The sequence below is a fragment of the Micromys minutus genome (assembly GCF_963924665.1).
Source record: "Micromys minutus genome assembly, chromosome: 26".
Classification (NCBI taxonomy): Eukaryota; Metazoa; Chordata; class Mammalia; order Rodentia; family Muridae; genus Micromys; species Micromys minutus.
The window spans coordinates 30,729,893-30,750,611 of NC_137961.1; the positions used below are offsets into that span (position 1 = coordinate 30,729,893).

General features: G+C 36.9%; 1 protein-coding gene across 2 annotated transcripts in view; it reads left to right on the plus strand.

Annotated features, from left to right (window-relative positions):
* EPHA7 (EPH receptor A7) overlaps positions 1–20,719 on the plus strand; it is a 150,190-nt gene that overhangs the window by 128,339 nt on the left and 1,132 nt on the right. Inside the window, exons 8-16 of one of the 2 annotated variants that reach the window (XM_080938611.1) lie at positions 1,643–1,751; positions 2,366–2,421; positions 6,521–6,646; positions 7,556–7,741; positions 8,259–8,320; positions 9,471–9,680; positions 10,378–10,527; positions 18,337–18,530; positions 19,469–19,624. In XM_080938611.1, the coding sequence (XP_080794737.1) occupies positions 1,643–1,751; positions 2,366–2,421; positions 6,521–6,646; positions 7,556–7,741; positions 8,259–8,320; positions 9,471–9,680; positions 10,378–10,527; positions 18,337–18,530; positions 19,469–19,624 (1,249 nt within the window). The remainder of the gene's footprint in view (positions 1–1,642; positions 1,752–2,365; positions 2,422–6,520; positions 6,647–7,555; positions 7,742–8,258; positions 8,321–9,470; positions 9,681–10,377; positions 10,528–18,336; positions 18,531–19,468; positions 19,625–20,719) is intronic. The other variant, XM_080938612.1, reaches the window with a different exon arrangement.

The following is a 20,719-nucleotide window of genomic DNA, read 5'->3' on the forward strand; positions in this document are numbered from 1 at the left end:
TGATTTGAGGAATTTTAAGTGTCTTTTATCTAAGCTCAGTGAAAAGGTAGACCAAGTTTATGAATTCTGGTCATGTGTTTCACTCTATCAAAAGTCACAATGGACTATTACCGCTCAAGAAATGGTGATATGCTATGTGCTCAGAAGCAGGACAAAAGGAAAGATTCTCCCTGGAAGAGGTCATCACTTAGACACTATTCCAACTAAAATTAACAGATTATCCCATTGCACATACATCTCAAGTTTCCCTTCTACTTAGTCTACTTGCTGGTTTTGCAGTTGTTAAAAGATGGTCTTCAGATTATGACCTCAGTAGTTCCATCTGAGATGGTCTACCCTTGACATACATGAAAATAGTAATACTACAGGTCAACCATCGAGAGACTAAGGTTCAACACTAAGTAACCACATGTGAATAAACATTCATAGATGTTGATCTACTGCTCAGCTGAGCTCAGGGTTTCCATTGGAGTGCAGCCTGAAAAGCTAAGGGAAGAACTGAGCCTTAGACAAGCAGAGAATTGACCCCTGGGGACCCCTGCATACAAAGCATTTCCACACTTGGGTGTATAATTGTTTCCTTTCCAGTGAGAGTTATTTCACTCTGCGTCTTCTCTGTGTATGTAAAAAGCAAGCTAGAGATACAAACAAGCAAACATAAATAAGAAGGAAAAGAACACAGCTAAGACGTTGTGTTTTCTTAGTCGTGTGCCTATTAAATGTAACTCAACATTTGGAACTTGAAGGTGATTTACTAAGGAAATAATCTTTCCTTTGTTTTGTTCTCTCCAGAGGCAGATCACCAGGTGACAAATTAAAGAGAGTGTTTAATACACACATTCAGAAACTGTCTGACTAGATAGTTCTATAGCTATCTCTGTAGGGACATAAAGATAAGTTCTCAGGTTGAGACAGCATGGGTAAAACAGACAAAACCTTTGGAGGGGTTGGTGCAGCTGACTGAGGCAAGGCTGTTCTGCATATATAATATGTTCAGCCCTAGAGACCCAGTCCCTTGCTACCAACAGGAAAGAGTAATGTTTTCCATCAAGCCTTGTATGAAAGATTATAGTTGTTCACTATTTTAGAAGTCAGCAAATTATATTGATTAGAGTCTCTCTGTTCCACATTTGTAACTGGGTAATTATTGGATGTAAATTCTCATTAGATATTGTCTCTAGTAATAGTTTTTGTCTATCTGTCATCCAACTTTGTAAGGAAAATGCAGTGCTGTGTATAAAACATAACAATTGTTACAGAGCTGAAAGATATTTCTGGAAAAGTCCTGAGTCACAAGCTGCTCTAGAGGAGATGACTCATGAACTTATCGGCAGAGAGACTGTAGAGACCGACTGAACTTTCGTTAATGATCTTGGGACAATCATTAGTATGTAAAGGAAGACTACAATTCAATAATGTGACATAGTTTTAACTAGTTGGAAAGGATTTCTTATCATAAATATACTATTTCCAGTCTAATCTCTGCACATCGTTAAAATGTACAAATAACTATTTAAGTATATGTTATTACTTAAAAGGAAGTCGTTTGAAAGTCAGACTAAAGGATCTGAATTGCTTCATATTTAGCCTTTCATGTACCTCGTAGCAGTGATGGGTCTGAGCCTCTGTCTTCTGTTTGTAGCGACAGCAGTCTCCAGTGAACAGAACCCTGTCATCATCATTGCTGTGGTGGCTGTAGCGGGGACCATCATCTTGGTGTTCATGGTGTTTGGCTTCATCATTGGAAGAAGGTAAAGCAAAGATTCTTCTAGTATTGGACGTAAAATATGGTGACTTCCCAAAGTGCCAACCATTCATTCTATTAGAATGTCGTTAGCAAATATGACAGATATACTGAAGGTCAGTCCATTGCTTTTATTGTCCCCCAAATCAACGTGCATTATGAATTTGATCACTGCCTTCAGTATAAAGTGAATGATTGCTACAATTAATATTAGGTGAACGGATATTAGTTACCTTCAATTATTTTCATAATAAATACAGAAGAAACCTAGGAAAAGATTTACCCTTTCTGCTTTGTTTTATCAACTTTTGTGAAAACCATTTAAGATTTGTAGGTTTTTCCAATAAAAATATAAAAATGAAAACTAAATGATAAATCTAATACCACAAAACTTCCCTGTTGTCAGGTTTTTCACATAGACTCCATTTTCTGTGAATATTTTGACCACGTAGGTTGACATGTTATAGTCAAGTAGTTCACAAATGTAGGTATAGTGTATTTAGGTTTATTTATACCTCTAGCTAGCATGTTGGTACATAGCAGTGGTCCTGATGTTGCAGTCTAATCTATGAGAAAAGATCTGCCTATAAACGTTCCACACCTTTACTTTTGTCCCCATAGGCACTGTGGCTATAGCAAGGCTGATCAAGAAGGGGATGAAGAACTCTACTTTCATTGTAAGTGTTTGGCTTTTCTTTCTTTCACTATACCCAGATCCGAACAAAATAATGATCGTTCCTATTGGCATGAATAGATCCCTAATGCATCATCCTTGAAATTCTGCAATGAGCTCAAAATGTAATTACTTCAGAATATTCAGCTGCTTTCACATCGCAGATTTTGTCTTTCACAAACCCTGCCCCTGGTGTTCTCATCACTATGGTAGTGAACCATTAAATGCAGCACTTCCCACTTTTCTAGTAAGGGATGTCACTGTAAGTTACCATAGGCCCGATCTTCCAACCAGAGACTGATGCTCACAAAAATCACAGAGCACAGGAAGCTAGTAGGAATTACCACAGAGAGGTGTCATGGGAAATAAATAGTATAATGTTAGTCTCCAGGCCTCTCATGCTTACCTAAGGAATGTGAGCTTCCTGCTTCTTAACAGCTCATGTTAGAAATCAATTCGGAAGGAAACCTATCAATCCAAAGAAGATAGGAGTACATCTGCATTACTGAATTCTTTCGAAATGAATGGCAAGTGGAAATAAGGGTCTGGAGAATAAATGTTGATACTTTTACAGATAAAATAAAAGCCTCTGAATCAAAGTATTTAAGTTCTGTAATTAATGACATTCAAAACCAAGCAGATTATTCCTAGTTTTAAACCATGAAAATATAAAATCTTACTGTATTTATTATTTTAATTGCTCTACCTTTTATGACATGTCTTATGCATAAAGGTCCTAAAATGATATAATGACTAATTATTTTCTAATTGGCCTCGTTATTCTTATAGTATCAAAGAATATATTATAATGCCCCTATTCTAAAGTGATGAGTATCTAAATGGCATTCAGGAATGTCAAATTATTTTAGAGTGTCCTCATAATTCTTAAAAACAGCACTCATACTGAAGGGTAAATCAAATTAAAAATACTCTTCACTAAATTTTACTGTTTGCATCTGTTGGAGCAGCGGTCATTTTGACTTCTGCTTTTGAAAAACATGGTGTTAGGTAACAGTGGTCCAGACTGAATGGGAAGTTCTGTAGAATCTTAACACAAGCAAGAAGATCATGCTCACAACTACACTAGTCAAAGGAGCGAGGACTTTATCATGAATGAGTCTTAGGCTTCAAGTACTCTCTTTTATTGAACCCTTCCTAGGCTCTGGGAGGTCCCAAGCCTTTCTCTGTGTAACTGTATATTCTCTTTAAGTTGTCATCCCAGATCCTATACAGTTTAAACTTTACATGCTTTGAGTCTCTGGCCTCCATGTGATTCTGTTCCTCACTCAGGACCTTTGCCTAATTTGCCAACGAGTTCCTATAAAAAATATCATTAATGAGAATCCCATGGCCAGTTTATAGTGGGGGGAACAGTACATCTCTTTTTGCCTCCTTTGGGACAGAAAAACAAACAAAACATTAACACTTCCCAACACAAAGAAGAAACCACTGGGGTATGAGTACATAAGACTGTATTTGCATTGAAAACCATCTACAGAATAAAATTATAAGACCTGGGAAAGATTACTGGAATCATTCATCATGCCATAGGTGGATAACTTATTGGTACAATTGCTTAATATCACCACCATCAATATGTCACTGTTCTGTCATTTAAGGGATTTATATAAGACATTCTCAAATAATCAAATATAGTGTAGGTCATTTGCTTTCACTGTGTAGAATGATGCAGATTTTAAATGGAAACAGAACTTGAGCAAAATTCGCGGTCTAGCTTTATGTTTAAGTGTCATCATTCAGTTTTGATAGTTTGAAGCCATTCCCTTTTTTTCATGTTTTACATCCAGTTTTTAATCAGAGCCATTCATAATGAATGTTTCACTTATTTATATAGATGAGATGAACTTGCTGTATATGAGCAGTTTCCATCTCCCTGGCACAATATCTGTGGTGGTTTTGAAATATTTAACAGTTATGAGAAATGGAAATGAGGTATAAAAACATATACACACACTTATTCTCTTCTGTTGGACAAAGCAATAGACTGGGATATTCAGACATTATGGAGATATCTCCTTTCATTTAAAACAGTTTTCTACATGAATACTGAGAAAGTAGAGTGTGCTTGATTGCTCTGTCCTATTGAATCCTGTGTAGTTTTGACTCATTCTCTTTACTTAGCTATCCTGTCATTCAGTGTGAACCTGACACTGCATCCCACTTTATGGCCTTATCTAAAAGACCCAGCTATTTACACTACATGCTGGTGTCTTTTTATTCCCTCAGGACAAGGGAGATGCAGAGAAACCAGATTTGATTTCTACAGGACTTTGAGTTTAACAGAATACCCAGTCATTTGTAGCAGGTGCCCTGGGCTCCCAAGAGCCCCCAGTATCACAGTTTAAGATATAAATACAATGGATGAGCTTAGTGAAAAAATCCAAATTTGCATTTTGTTTCCTCCTACCGTTTCTTCTAACAATGTCTTAGAATCCAAGCTGGGTAGTATTTCATGTTTTTATGCCAAAACAGCTTTGGCCTGTCAAAATGTTTTATGACAGCTTGAATAAAGAACCATCAGAGACCCATTTGAGATGCAGAAGGCTACTTCCAATCTAGCTTCCTTATCAAAAACAAAAGGAAAGAAAAAATGAAAGAGAGAGACAGAGACTAAAAAGGGAGAAGATGGCTCTTTCTCCAACTACCTGCCAACCTAGGAGGTTAACCTATTGTTTTCTTCCTTTCTTTCTCTTCCCCTCCTCCCTGTGCTCCTCTTTTTTCTCTTTCTATCCCCTCTCTCCTCCCTTCTTGTGTTTTTTTTTTCATGTTCAGCTCTAGTAACAAATGAGCATCTGTCAGTTTTATAAACTGCAACAATAACTGTTTAAGACAATCAATTTTGGATAAACAATCAACTACAGCAGAATAAATCAAGATTTTTAAGTCCCATTTTCCTTTATACATTCTGCTTATTTTGTTGTTCTATGTTTATTTTTTAAAATCTGATCTGGATTGAATGTGATGCCATAAGCACAGTTAGGCTGCAGTGTAATATACGAAGACGTTGTTCGGGGAGGAGTACGATTTGATGGAAAGATTGTTCGGTGGCTTTGTTAAAAATAATAAAGAATTTTTAAGGATATAGTGTAATTTTCTTCATTGCATTAATATGACCAAATATGCCTACCTATCTTTGTCTTGAACAAAATGAGTAGATTTGGAATACTTTATTGTAATTGAATTTGATATAAAGTTGACTTAGCATTTATCTGTTACCTGCATGCTTCTGGGTGCATTGAGAGATTTTAACTTTTAAAATGATACTATGTTGTTTAAAATTTTGACTACCTTTTGTGAGGCATACTGGCTACCTCCTCCTATTAGCTAAGATCTTCCAAAGCCTTATAATGAAAAGTTTATATAAACCATTTCTCTTTCAAATCACTGTCATACTTGGTAACAGATCCCAGGAATATTGTAAATTTTCTAGTTTACCCTGCACTTTGTATATCCAACCTCTATTACCCTCAAGGTGAATATAAAACTATGTCTTCTGAATATTTCTCTTTGATTTTTGTGATAGAAGTCCCTCATATCTTGTACCAATTTTTTGTATATGTCAACAGTGGTTGGTCTTTAAAAATAAATCAAAGAATAAGTAAGATGTCTAAATGTTTTTAATATTGCTGTCAGTGTAGTGGTCTACCTGTAAACGAAATGTCTCATTTCCCTGGTGTATTAATTTGATGGATTGACTGACGGATAGATTGATCAATGTGTCTCCAAGTCCATTCCACCCCTCGGTGTTGCTTGAAGTAAGCTGTGATGGCTCTGAGTTTAATCAAAACCTCCGGTCCGATAGGCACAGGCACGTCAGAAATTTCGGTGGATGTCTTTTGTTGATTTACTGGAAAAGCAATTCAGTTAGTAACCTATGAGTTGGAGCCTATGCTACCTAGAGAAGCTTGCAGATAATACCTAGACGCCAGCAGACGGGAGTAGTCTGTTAAAACTGCTGTGAATGAGGTGATGTGGAAGCAAGGTCACTGTTCCAAGGAGCACTCTGCATAATGGCATTCCGGGGCTGAGTGCACAGTAACTGCTTTGCTTCATCACAGTCATGCTTTCTTACATCATTACAGTTAAATTTCCAGGCACCAAAACCTACATTGACCCTGAAACCTATGAGGACCCAAATAGAGCTGTCCATCAATTCGCCAAGGAGCTAGATGCCTCCTGTATTAAAATTGAGCGTGTGATCGGTGCAGGTAAGGCTGTTGTAGCTTCCTTATTCAGCCGTTCTATTTAGGCAAGATCGAAAGTCATATATCATAATGACAGCCAAATAATTATACTTCAAGTATAGAACTCTTGCATTTACCTCAACTATTGGAAGCAATGAGGCTGTACTTATTTATGAAATCTTTTAAAAAACAGAGAGAAAGAAACTGAAAGGATGGAGTAGGGAGTCTGAATATATGTGATTTCAATTGGGGTCTTAGGATGCTGTGTCATTAGCTAACTCATAGTCATCTTTTGCTGTTTGTCAAGAATAGCCTAGAATTTTAACCATCAGAGTTTTTTATGAAACTTGATATAATATACATTCCTGTCTTTAAAACTGTCGTTTTTCTCTTTTATCTGTAACAACTAACCATTGTTCATGTAGAAATGTATATATAAATTAACTACATTGAATACTATAAATTTAATTTTTTTCAGCCAAAGGTGCTTATATCTAGGAAATGTAATGCATATAAACTTCATACTTTAAAAATCTTTAATATATATTGTTCCTTACACTGTAAAAGCAGTAGCAATTGTTACAATTTGGTAAACTGCCCTAATGCTTTAGTCAATAGATATTTCAAATCAAAAGGCTGACTCAGAAAGCGTTGTGTGTTAATCCAACTGAAAAGCCTATGTAGCGGATAGTTTAGTAAGGTTTAATGTGTATGAATGAACAAAAGTGTGTCTTCAGTTTTAATTTTTTTCTGACTTTATTGCATATGGAAAATAAAAATCTCCCATCAATTTGAATGCATTTGTTTTCATTTAGGGGAAAAAAAAAACCTCTTTATTGATTAAAACTTATTTTAAGTATTTAGTTTCATTTTCTTTGAAAACATGAACTACTTTCAGCAATTAAAACATGCCTGCTTGTTCTTTTACTTCAGGAGAATTTGGAGAAGTTTGCAGTGGTCGTTTGAAACTACCAGGGAAAAGAGATGTTGCAGTGGCCATAAAAACCCTGAAAGTGGGTTACACAGAAAAACAAAGGAGGGACTTTCTATGCGAAGCGAGCATCATGGGGCAGTTTGACCACCCAAATGTCGTCCATTTGGAAGGGGTTGTTACAAGAGGTAGACACTGGTGATATCCTTCACTTACTAATGTGCTGAAAACTAGTAGCATTGCTTATACAGTTAAAAATCAAATTCTGAGTACATTACATTTCTAACTAATTTTTACTGGTGTGTAACTAACAAAAAAATACCAGTTATTTTTGCTGCTATGTCAGAACACAATCAAGGAAAACAGAGGATTAGATCTGAGGAACGAATCTTACGGCTAGGATGACTGATTACTGTCTGTATTTGTCTTCAGAAGCTATAAAAGTGTTGTAGCTCCTCTACATTGTGTTAAGTTTCAGTTGTGTTGTTGTTGTTGCTCACAAAGGAGAAGGGCAGGGAGTGGCCATGGGCAACTACCTTTCACAGCCTTGCATGTCTACCCAACCTTAGGGTGCTAGTAGAAACTGCCAATTCTGACCCCCTCAGCTTTCTCCACGGGGTTCCGGGGTGAAAAGATGAGAAATTCGTCGGTATAGGGCATAGCTTGTGAAATAGCATTTTCTCCTTTTGTTTATTTTATCATTAGGGAAGCCTGTCATGATCGTAATAGAGTTCATGGAGAATGGAGCCCTGGATGCATTTCTCAGGGTGAGTTCTCACATTGTTCTGCCCTGCACCTGGACTGGGCCTGAGCGGGGCCCAAGTGTCTCAATGTGTGACATATAAACCTGTAAACTGTGCGAAGTCAGAAAATTATCTTTGAAAACAACCACAAATTTTAGATTAGGTTAATGAGAATACTTTTTAAAAAATGTTTTTAATGTCATTGCCTGAAGTATTAAGGACATACCAAAGCTCTGTGATTTAAATGTCTACTACAAGATGGCAAGCAATTGTTAGTGGATGGTGTGTGATGTTTTTATAAATTATTAGCAAACATAATTTTACTGTAGGAAACTTGTCTGCTCAAAATACGGACATATTAAGATTTTTCTAAATAGAAAAACAAAGTAGGAAGGGTAAGGCTGTTACGTCTTTTTTATGTGATCTGCAATGACATTTTTAGCTTAGAGTCATGAACATATCTTAATGTTGGTAACTGTGGTAGAAACAGTACCCACTGACCGGAAGTAAGAAACAGGAATAAAGACATTGTCAAACCAACGCCCTCCCAGTTGCTTCTCTGTGTCCTTTGATAACTGAGTGATGACCTGCTTAGCTTTAAAGGTCTCTCCACACAGTTGTGGAGTGTTGATGCAGGCCCTGTAGCAGTACAATCAAAGGAATAAAATGAAAAGTAAAATCATCCACTGTTGATCATTTTCTGTCTTTAATTTTTCAATATTCTAAACCCGAAGTTGACCTGTTTCCTCTTTTAGTATTTGGAGAATAAATAATACATGCTCATTCCTTGTTCTGTTCATTCTTTTTTACATACAATGTTTTGGCATATAGGAGACATAGATCAAAGTTTATTTTTGGATATTCTATTTCCTAGCTTTTGTTGGAATTTTAGCCTACAAATAAATGGATGTTTATAACAGCCAATTATTTTCAGTTATCATGAAAATAACAAATACATGTAAATAGCTAGGTATTCCCACAGATCCTTCATGTTGACTATCAACTAAAGCAACATGTGCTAGCTTTTCCAGTAATCATCTACATGATGCAACAAAATTTATTACCGCTTCCCGTTATACGATGGTAAATTTCAAGCATGCATACATCTTTTTTTCTGGTGACCTTTGTGCCCTTTAAAGTCCCATTAACAGGATCCTATTTTGTCATCCTACAGAAACACGATGGGCAATTTACAGTCATTCAGCTGGTGGGAATGCTGAGAGGGATTGCGGCTGGGATGCGGTACTTGGCGGATATGGGATACGTGCACAGGGACCTTGCAGCTCGCAACATTCTTGTCAACAGCAATCTTGTGTGTAAAGTGTCAGATTTCGGCCTGTCCCGGGTTATAGAGGATGATCCTGAAGCTGTCTATACAACTACTGTAAGGAAACACCTATTAGTATGCTTCTTACACTTACACTATGCCAAGCGTGCCAGGATGGCTTAATGTAAAACTAAGCGCCAGGAGACATGCAGATTGACCCCAGCCCTTTCTTTCATTTGAGGAGACTGGTGTTGTTATTACAGTCTACACATAAAACCAGAAATGAAGGGCGAAGAATAATGTTGCATCTGACCCTGGTGTTTCACTCTCTGAGCTTATATTCTCCTAATATCATTCAGTTAAATGCAATACCTACTTGTTGGGATCTTATCACAGAAGCAAATATAATGGTGCTAAAATACAGATGCCAAAAGCCTGAAGATGCTAACTCATGACTCTTAGGATATTAGTTAAAAAGGACAGCGTGTGAAAATTGACTTAAATGCCACATTTTTCACTCCAGTTTACGGGCAACGTGGTCTGATTTGTCATTATCTATTCATTAGACTCTCGCCCTGACACGCATAAGGTCCATTAAGGACAGTTGCCTTAGAAATGAACACATAATGAGTGCCTAATAGAAAGATTGGTAACTTTGAATACAGAGAAGTTCAAGGTTCACAGACCTAATGCTGCTAGGCTGCCAACCCACGGAGCAACATTTAACATAGCTCATGGTCTGCCCATGAATGATGTATAAGCTACTGTGCATACTTAAAATGTCAATGTCTTTTTTTTTTTTTAAATATACCAGGGTGGAAAAATTCCAGTAAGGTGGACTGCACCTGAAGCCATTCAGTACAGGAAATTCACCTCAGCCAGTGATGTGTGGAGCTATGGGATTGTCATGTGGGAAGTGATGTCTTACGGAGAACGACCTTATTGGGACATGTCGAATCAAGATGTAGGTGATTCATTGTGCAGACAAGGCATATACATTCCCACCCACTGCTCGTGTAACAGCGTTAGTGGTTCACTAAGGGCACATTGTTTTAGATATATAAAAATAGAGTGTGCTAGCTTCCTGTCATTATCAGTACCAACGATGTTAATAATTATCATGAGTATGAGAGTTTTCTTTTTTCACTTAGAATGATTATGAGGGTTTTTAATCATGAATAGGAGGGCTTTTTTTTTTTTTTTACTTTCTTTTTGTTTGTTTACTTCATTTGGTACAATAGGATGCTGAAACTGATTTTTTTTTCTTCTTAATGGTGATAAGGGTACAAAGGGAACCTCTTCAAAAATTGGACAAAACCAAAATAGCAGAGCAGGATGGTCTTCCGTGCCATGTAGAAGAATGCTAGTAGTAAATGAGGTAGATTTGTACTTCTTGAATTGATAAAGACAAAGGCAAAGACAGCAATCAGCTACAGCTAACTGTCGGGTACAGACTGGTGTCTTTGTTTATGATTCGGTTGCCTAACAAGTTCCTTTGGCTTTTAAAGACGTATGCTGTACATGGGGTGCTTTGGGATGCTTCAGATTAAGCAAAAGCCATATGCTTGAGAAGAGGGATTTTTTTTTTAATCACGTACAGTTCTTGGTATTTTTGAATTGAGCAATACAACTTTCCTGGTTTTGCTTTGTTTTTAGTGTTTAAAAGACAAGAATCTAAATGACGCTTCCTTCTGGCAGAGGCAGAGTTGCTAATATTTGACAGGTTTCAATGTCGAAGATTCCATAGACTGTCAAAATGTGGCAAACAAATCCTTGGGGTAAAGAAAGGGAAGATTTACATCCCCAGACACTCTATAGAGTTTCATCTCTTCTGACACCTTTCCTCTCATACCAGTTTCAAGCCTAAACGGACTGACAGCAATGTCAGATGACTAAAATGAAAAGTTTACTTAACTTCTAAACATAGTAGAAATGATTGAGGAGGGAAAAAATGTATACTTTTAAGTTTGGAAATGACCTTGTTTGTTTGTGGGTTTATTTGTTTTTCCTTAAAATGAACGTCACAACGAATTGTTATAACAAAAAAAAAATATTTGTGTTGACCAAATAGCATTCTCTTTGGAGTGTGGGAGTGTGGTTAGTTGTGATTTCAGTGTTTAGCTCCAACCTTCTAACTTTTTAATTATGATGGTCTGAATTCAGTTTGGACATGGGGTTTTTATAGTACAAAAGATTATCTATGTAGTGAGCTTATAAAGAGAAATGTATAATAATTTTTCTATTGAAGCATTCTTTGTCTTACAGTAAAGCATTAATATATAATTTAAGGAATTATGGCACATTTTCAGTTGAATGTTGAAATAGAGATAAAATTTGTTTCTTTCTTTTATTTTTATTTTTTTCAAGAGAAAAGATTTTCTTTTGGAGTCTGGCCAGAGTTTATAGCCAGTGGATAGATCTATGGATTCCCTGCCACATTAAGGGCTTTGCCGTGTAAGGGAACATATTGTGTTTTTGGACGTGGTTGTTCTAATCATATCTTTTCATATATGCAAGTGCCCTACCACTGAGTTACATTCACAGCCCTCTGGGTAGATTTATTAAGTGAACTGATTCATTAGCATTGCTTACAGTTAGCAAATAGGCATCTGTGGGGTATTTTTGAAAGGCCTCAAATTTCAAATGCACTGGATTCTAAAAGACTTCTCATAAGATACCATGAGAACTTGATGCAAATTTGTGGCTGTATTCCTACACAAATCGTCAAAAATCTAGTCCAAATGTGGTTTGAGCCGAAGCGTCTACACTCACCACAAGGAGATATGGAAAGGGTAGGTCACAAAGAAGTCGGCCACTTATTTACCTTTAAAGAACTATAACTCCCTTTAGTTTTAACCGCAGTGGAAGAAGTATAATAGTGCAATATGGCAGGAAGCTTTTCCAGTAAATTCCCAACGTTTGACTGTTAGAAAGGGGTATGGACAGTTATTTGTTTTATTTAGTGGCCTTTCAAAGAAAAGAAACCTTTACGTGTTTGCAAGCAATCAAGCAGTAGGATAACTGAAATTTTTAAAGCATTCCCTTGGCCTTCGTAACAACTGCCTTTTAATTGGATGTATTCTGCATTGTTCAAAGTGAAAGATGTATTTTCAAGTGATGATATTTCAATATTTCTATATAGCCATTTTCTGTTAGTAGTACTTGAGAAAGTGTTTTCTTGTTTTATTTTGTTTTTAACTGAAATCATAGCACAAGGTAGATAAATCATCCCTTTTACTTGTACGTGGTTGGACGTGTGATTTAAAAATAATGAGCTTCCATAAAGATGATTTCTCAATTTCATCAGTTAAGAGGTTACTCAAGAACTTTCAGCAGTGCCTCAGAGAACCAGAGTTTTGCTGCTCTTTTAGAGAACTCAGGTTCAGTTAGAGAAACTACTCATAAAACTTCTTACTGAAGTCTCAGGGTGCTGACACCCTCTTCTGATTTCCATGGATAAATCTGTACATTGATACATACAGGCATACACTCCTATACATAGAATGAAGAGAGAGACAGAGAGAGAGAGAGCCGGGGGGGGGGGGGAGGGACAGAAGGAGGAGAGGAGAGAAGAGAAAAGAAAAGAAAAGCTCTTTTAAAAGATAATATGTCTATGCCTAAATTTATTTAGAGGTAAGTTATGAACCATCACTGTTTATCTTTTAAAAGTTGACCCTGATTGTATGGCTTTATTTTTATTCATATTAAGATGGAAACAAAACTGCAATTTCTTTTTGTAGTTTTTAACAATATCCCAAAGAGTGGAGTTCAGCATGTTTAGTAGCATGCAGCAGTCTGGGTCAGGTTATCAGAAGTACAACTTAGCGTTGAGCAAACTCTGGAGCCAGTCATGCGCTGTTCCTTTTTGAGTTAATCAGGCCTGTCACCAACAGGCCTATGTTATTTTTCTTTCTTAACTTTGATGCCCCTACAGTAGTAATAAGGGGACATTATAGTGGTAAATTTTATATCTAAATCATATTAACAGTGTAGACCAAAGAGTTTGTCTCTGTGACAAGAGTGAGAAATAGATCAGTGCAGGCAAAACCAACATGTTTCTGGTAAGTTCAGAAAATATGTTTAGAGTAAACGCACATATATAGGTCACTTAATATGTATGTTTTCTTGTTTCTAAGAATGTGTAAATACTTGGGCAAAACACACAAAAACCCCACTTCTTAGTTTCCTAATTGGAAATATAAAATAGTTTATAGCTGCATGGTCAGATCAACTACATCCAATTCCCTAATGTCTTAGATAGGGTTTTACAGCTGTGAACAGATACCATGACCAAGGCAACTCTTACAAAAACTTTTAATTTGGGCTGGCTTATAGGTTCAGTCCATTATCGTCAAGGGCAGAGCATGGCAGCATCCAGGCAGGTATGGTGCAGGTGAAGCTGAAAGTTCTACATCTTCATCTGAAGGCTGCTAGTGGAAGACTGAGTTCCAGGCAGCTAGAGTGAGGGTTTTAGCCCACGTCCACAGTGATAAACTTACTCCAACATGGCCACATTTCCTAATAGTACCTCTTCCTGGCCCTGTTGCATGTAATTATTTAAAAAACAATCCACATTAATGTCCACTACACTCCAGCAACCAAGATCTCCTATCCCCCATTGGTAGCTGCAAGCCACCATCTTTCCTGTTTCCTGCATCGAACTGTTTATATCTTCTGAGACATGTCCCTGTCACAAGTCCCTCTGAGTAAAATCAAAACTTCAGAGGCTTGTAACTTATCAGTCATATTTATAACAGCAAATTCTCAACCCACAAAATGCCCACACAAAGAACTCAAAACTCAATTGATAGTAATGCAAACTGCTCACATAGAATGGACAAAATGCCCTGTATTATTCAGTGTTCTTCTATGAACTCCATAGCTACCCACGGGTATTTCAAGCCATGTGGATCCAGTTCGTCTTCCTCTCCTATGGGATCCATCTTGTCTCCTCAATTCCATCTCTCTCTCTCTCTGTCTCTCTGTACTATCTCTAAAGCTCTCAGCCTGCCTTCCTTTCCCACTGCTCAATCACAGGCTCTGTCTTTATCTTTCACCTACCTTCACCTGCTTAGAGACAGCAATCTACATGGCCCCAGCATATACAAACCATCATACCTAATAACTATGAGATTTGAAAACTTCTTATGTAGTGAAAGCTCTTCATCTCTAACATCACTATACTAATAGTATTTGCTTAATATTGCTTCTATAGCAATCAAGATAATCCCATTTCAAAGCCATATTAATCATATTGAGAAAATATGATAAATATTTACTGTAATTGTTAGTTGTGCATTTAACTTTTAGTTGTTTCTCTGGTAAGCTAACAACAACAACAAACTACCCAATGTTGAACCTCAGTTTTCAACAAGGTACAAGTTTGTTGACCAATTTATCACCAAAGAATAAAACTTGACTTTTGCCAAGATTATCTAAATGGAAAACCATTACCAGAGTTGTCACTGGCAACTTCTGGGTCTAAACTGAGGTCTCATGCTAAAATCTGCTGAAGATTTGTACCTTGGTGTCAACGGTGTGAATGTGTAGCCCACTAATCTTTAAGCAGTCAGAAGAATTTTTTTCCCACTGTGGTAGGTAATTTTTATTAGTAGGCTTCACAAATGTCTAGAAGGCAATGGGATGCCTACAAAAGTTCACTAGCCCTTTTCTTTCCGTAAGGTATTAGTAGAACTTGCTTTATTGGCCCAGAGTTCTAAAAATACATGGGATTCTAAGCTCCAGAATCCTAAATGACATTTTGAAAGCTTGGAGCCCTCTTGAAGAATACAGTGCCAGAATGATCATAAAATAAACGTATTTTAAAAGATGATTTTGAACAAAAGGAAAAATAGAAATGTAGTTCTTCCTGCATTATTCTTCTAAGGCAATTGCACTTAATGCTTTTTTCAGAGGATCTGGGTTCAATTCTAAGAAACAGTCACACGTCTGTATATATGTTCAGTTCCAGGGGATCCACTCTCTTCTCACCTCTGTAGGTGTTAGGCATACAGGATGCTACTCATACAAACATGTATGTGTACCCATACACATAAAATAAAACATAGAGAAAACTTTTCGGAATGATTATATGTGTCTATGTACAAATATTTGCAATACACATACATATGTGCAATCTTTATTAAGTTACCATTTATGTATGTTTGTCCATGGGATAAATACCATGATAAAGATGTACTGGGAGGGAATGCTTTCAGTGATATATGCTTGCAGTTTGGAGATGAACAGTAATCATATAACTTCTATTAATACCTAAAATCATCACTGGTTAATGTTTCCCCTTTTAATTGTTCAGAAATAAACAGTACTTGTAGAAGCTTGGTGAAGACATTTACCCTGAGACGAAAACTCTAATTGACAAGATGTATAGAAATTGCTTCAGGATTATATTTTTCAGGATATAGAAACATGAAAAAGTGGTTACTAGTTGCCTATGCATACAAAAGAGAACTCTGTACCATTCTCAGGTTTTTGGCCAGAATAACTCTAAGTTACATTGGATGAAACAGAAAAAGATTGAAGGCAGTAAGATGCATTCAGTTTTAAACTTGATTGTGATATACCCATAAAGCCTGTGGGCTGAGATTTCTAGTAATGTAGCACAGTACAAATATCTGTACAATCTGAAAAGATTTGGCACTAGGATTTTATAGTTAACACTTTATTACATTTATTTACCTTTCTACATTATACTGTATGCACACATGTATCTCTTAAAGTGCAAAATGGATTCATCTTTGTTTTCCATGTTTATAATCTATTTTTCTCCTAAAAGAGTTAGTGCTCTTTATCTGATCTGTGTCACCCTCCATCTTACATATGTTTTCGTGTGATATTCCTGCAAGAGAACATATATCATGTTTACAAGTGTCCCTAAAAATACCAAAGTCATTAACATTTAATAATGTCAGTTCTTTCACTATATCTGCGTTTTTTCTTCAAAAACTCCAGGTTAGTTTTATGTAGTTCCTTTTCCAAAAAGTTTTCTGAGATTGTAACATATTTACAAGATTCCTCCCTTCCCTTTTCTTTCATCACATATATATCCAAGCTCTTTTTTAATTTTATGGCCTCTGCTTTTAATCAGTTGTTATTACAAGCATATGCATATATTTATAAAGTGTGTGTGTGTGTGTGTGTGTGTGTGTGTGTGTGTGTGTGCATGCTCCTAAATGTAATCAGTTGGGTCCATATAATTTTACTTGTCTGTATGTTTTCAGGGCTAACAGTTTAGCACTAGACAGCCAACGGGAGTGCTCTTCGCTGGGGAAACCTGCTTTTCCTATTTTATCTTGCCTAAGTTGCATATAGTTCTTAGTGTAGAGTTGAGGACTCATGGACTTTTCTCCTCTACGTTGGCTCACTGGTGTCATCCTTGTTCAGTTCCTGGCTGAGTGATCATGTTGGTGAAACTTATGTGGATATCTACATCCATTGCTAGAAGACACAGTGTCAGTGCCTACTCCCTGTTCTTCTCTTTCTCTCTCAATCTTTCTTACCCCTCTTCCACAGTGAGCTCTGAGTTTTAGGTGGAGGAGGTCTTGTACATGTACCCTTTGTGATTAGGCTCTACAGTTCTGCATTCTGATTGTTTATGGTTTTGTGTAGTGGTCTCTGTTATACAACTAAGTTACGGTTTTACAACTACAATTAACTAAATCATCATAATTCCTAACAACAATCTACAAACATCTGAACTTACACCCACTGACTTTTCTTACATTTTTATTACTATCATGATAGTTAGTGTCAAGGGTTTATATTTCTTCTTGAGAAATATTTTATTTGGTTTTTAAGCCATTATTTATGTATTGCTTATCTTCCTATTGTCTTCCCCGTCCTGCTCAGATTAATAATAGTTTCAGATTTTTAAGATTCTTTTTTTCTCTTTCTATAATTAAGAGCATTGGTGATAATTAACATATCTCTAAAGAAATGTTCGTGCAAACCTATTATATGTGTGTAATTAATATTCAAAATTGATACAAATAATTACCCTGGCAGTTACCTTTCTATAAATTATCTACGGTAAAACATTTTGAAGTAGGACTATGAATCATTAAGCCTTGACTAAAACCCATCTCGTTTTTCTACCATGAAGCTTTCTCTAGGCTTGTCAGGTAGGTCAGTGTGGAGACAGGAAGGAATCCAGCCACACTACGTGCACCAGAGCCAACCGCATCCAGCACACACTTGCATCACATTCCTCAGAATAGAAGCCTCCTCAGGAGTTGAAAGAACAGTGTGTCTAATAGGAGGGTCTGGCGTGCCACATTCACATCCTGAGCTCTCTTGTTTAAAGAGTGTCATTTGCTCTCATCAAAAAGTGAAACTCTTTGGCTTACTTTCAGTAACTCAATTTCCTTTTCCCCTTTCGTTACACATTACTTCTATGCTCATGTGTATTCGTACAACTATATTTGGCCAAGAGAGTTCCATAACATGTCCCCTTTTGAAAACCTCTGGGGTGGCATTAAAAATATTTCCATCTCTTGCTCGCTCCCCGTGTGAGTTTAATTGCTGTTCCCTATTGCTGAATTGACTAGGAAATGTCATCATATCCTGTGCCTCCTGGACCCCATAATAACATGCTTAATATATTCATGAATGTTTTGGAAAAAAAAATAAAGAAGTCTTTGTAAGCAATACGTCTCACTCATATCTGGATAAATCGTTTTGCCTTCCAAGTAGTTCGTTTCATTGTCATTGAAGCTCAGTTGGTAATGGTTTTCAATGTCCTTTTGGCTGTCAGGTCATTAAAGCAATAGAAGAAGGTTATCGTTTACCAGCACCTATGGACTGCCCTGCTGGTCTTCACCAGCTAATGCTGGATTGTTGGCAGAAGGACCGGGCGGAGAGGCCAAAGTTTGAGCAGATAGTCGGAATTCTAGACAAAATGATTCGAAACCCAAGTAGTCTGAAAACGCCCCTGGGAACTTGTAGTAGGTAAGAAATCTCCAGTGAGATGGAACTGAATGAAATTAAAATATCCACATACACCATTTACCTCCTCACCCTTTCCCCAATAGCAAACTGGCTTCTGTGTGCAACCATAAATCTATCCCATAATGCTATGTTTCCAAAGCTGTATTGGCTCCCCCACCCCTTTTTAGATTGTTTACCTTACTTAGTATTTATCAAAATTTATTCGATGTTGTTAAACTTCTCTTTTTTTAGGACTTCTGAGAACATCAGATGTCTCTGTCAGAAAGGGCTGGCTGGGTCTTTGTGACCAGGTAGACACACATTGCTTTCAGGACTGCATCATTGCTATCTAGCATTTAATTATGTGGCACTAGCTTTGCTGTATAACGTAACTTATTGTTTTCCTTTGTTATCTGATAAACACTCCTGTGGAGTTAGGAATTATAAAATGTAGCTCAGCATATGCTGTGCAGGATGCCCATTAAGAACAGTCCCTTCGCTCCTAGCGCAGGACACAGCAGTGGTTTTTCAGCTACTGCTGCAGAAAAGCCTGCCACTGTGGGCTGCACTCACTGGGGTCTGTTATCTCCATGGGACTCCCAGTATGCCATGAAAACAGAGATTTTTTTTTAATGCTCTGAATAGCACCCCGGTGGCCTGCATGAGTTAGGATACAGCCATATCTCTTTAACTTTTACTCTCTTCTCCTTGTAAAAAGCCAGTAAACAAGCATCACTTTTCCAAGCATCATCCTCTATATAGTGTTTCTGAGCATATAGAAGGCACAAGCCAGTGAACACTCTTATCATAAGAACTTAAATTCAGGCATTTGTAGTTTCTGGATAATTTACTACATTTGGGTTTTGGTTCTTACTGTATTTGGAATCTTACTCTATTTCCTATTATGTTCTCCTTGTCTGAGAATATTTTTTTTATTGCTGTATTTTACTTTGACCTAGACCCATAAGCCCTCTTCTGGACCAGAGCACTCCTGACTTCACTGCCTTCTGTTCAGTTGGAGAATGGTTGCAAGCTATTAAAATGGAAAGGTATAAGGACAACTTCACAGCCGCGGGTTATAACTCACTTGAGTCAGTAGCCAGGATGACTATCGAGTAAGTTTATATTTATTAAATTATATTTAATAATTGATCGAGTACAATCCATGGTTCATATGCTGTGTTGTTTTCTTTAGCGTACAAGTCTGTAGATCGCAAATTCAGGGAGGGAGCATTTAAAAAAAAAATGCTTCTGTGACAATGGTGCTTTTAAGTATAGTTTTGGTAAACAACCTATTAGACATTTTGTGAAATCAATAGTCACATGTTAATTGTGTAAATGATAAAGCTAAAGGTTAGGAAATTTAAATATTCTATCTAATTTGTCTCCGTGGCCAGCATTCTGGAGTCTGCACACTGGGACTTCCTCCTCATTAACCACTGTATAATACAAATTCCTATTCATGAAGAATGTTTCTGCAGTCATCTTTAAAACGACTATGAATTTGAACTCAAAAGACCTGTTTTCCTTACTAGTTTAGCACTGATTAAACAGTCTTTAAAATTCTCTTGAAGCCCCCTCAGCCTAGCAACCAAATATTATTTCTGTAATACATCAAAAAATGGCATACACGTGAACTTAAACATTTGCACACTATTCCCTTCCATTTTCTTCTAGCAAGCAATACATAAAGTTGGCATGCTTATACCTAGACTTCCAAAGTAATCTTTATCTCTGTCATTCTGGGCTTTCGAAAGAACCTGCCATGTAATACATGTATTACATCATTGCAATGTTTCTGGTACTTGGAAGTATCTAAGCTCAACTCTTGTGCTATTAGAAAAGACTATTGTGGCTATTATAAAAGTTCTTGTTAACTTGTTCCACATTTAAGCTGTCACTGTAGCATTGTCCACATATGCATCAGCCTTATTCTTGCTACTGACTTGAGGAAATGCAATTGTGCAGCTAGGAATACATGCGCAGGATCACAGCTTCCGGCTCACTACACTTTGTTGTGTGACTCTGACTTACGGAACCTTCTCCTGGGTTCTAAAAACCATTTCCATTATTACAACATCCCATTTTTTCCCAGTTATATGTTTTAAAATGTCCAATGTTTTCAGTTTCAAGTAACATTTTGTTACCTTTTAAATTTGGAATAACATTTTAAGGTTGAAACATGGGTCATATAAATTTTCCGATGAGTT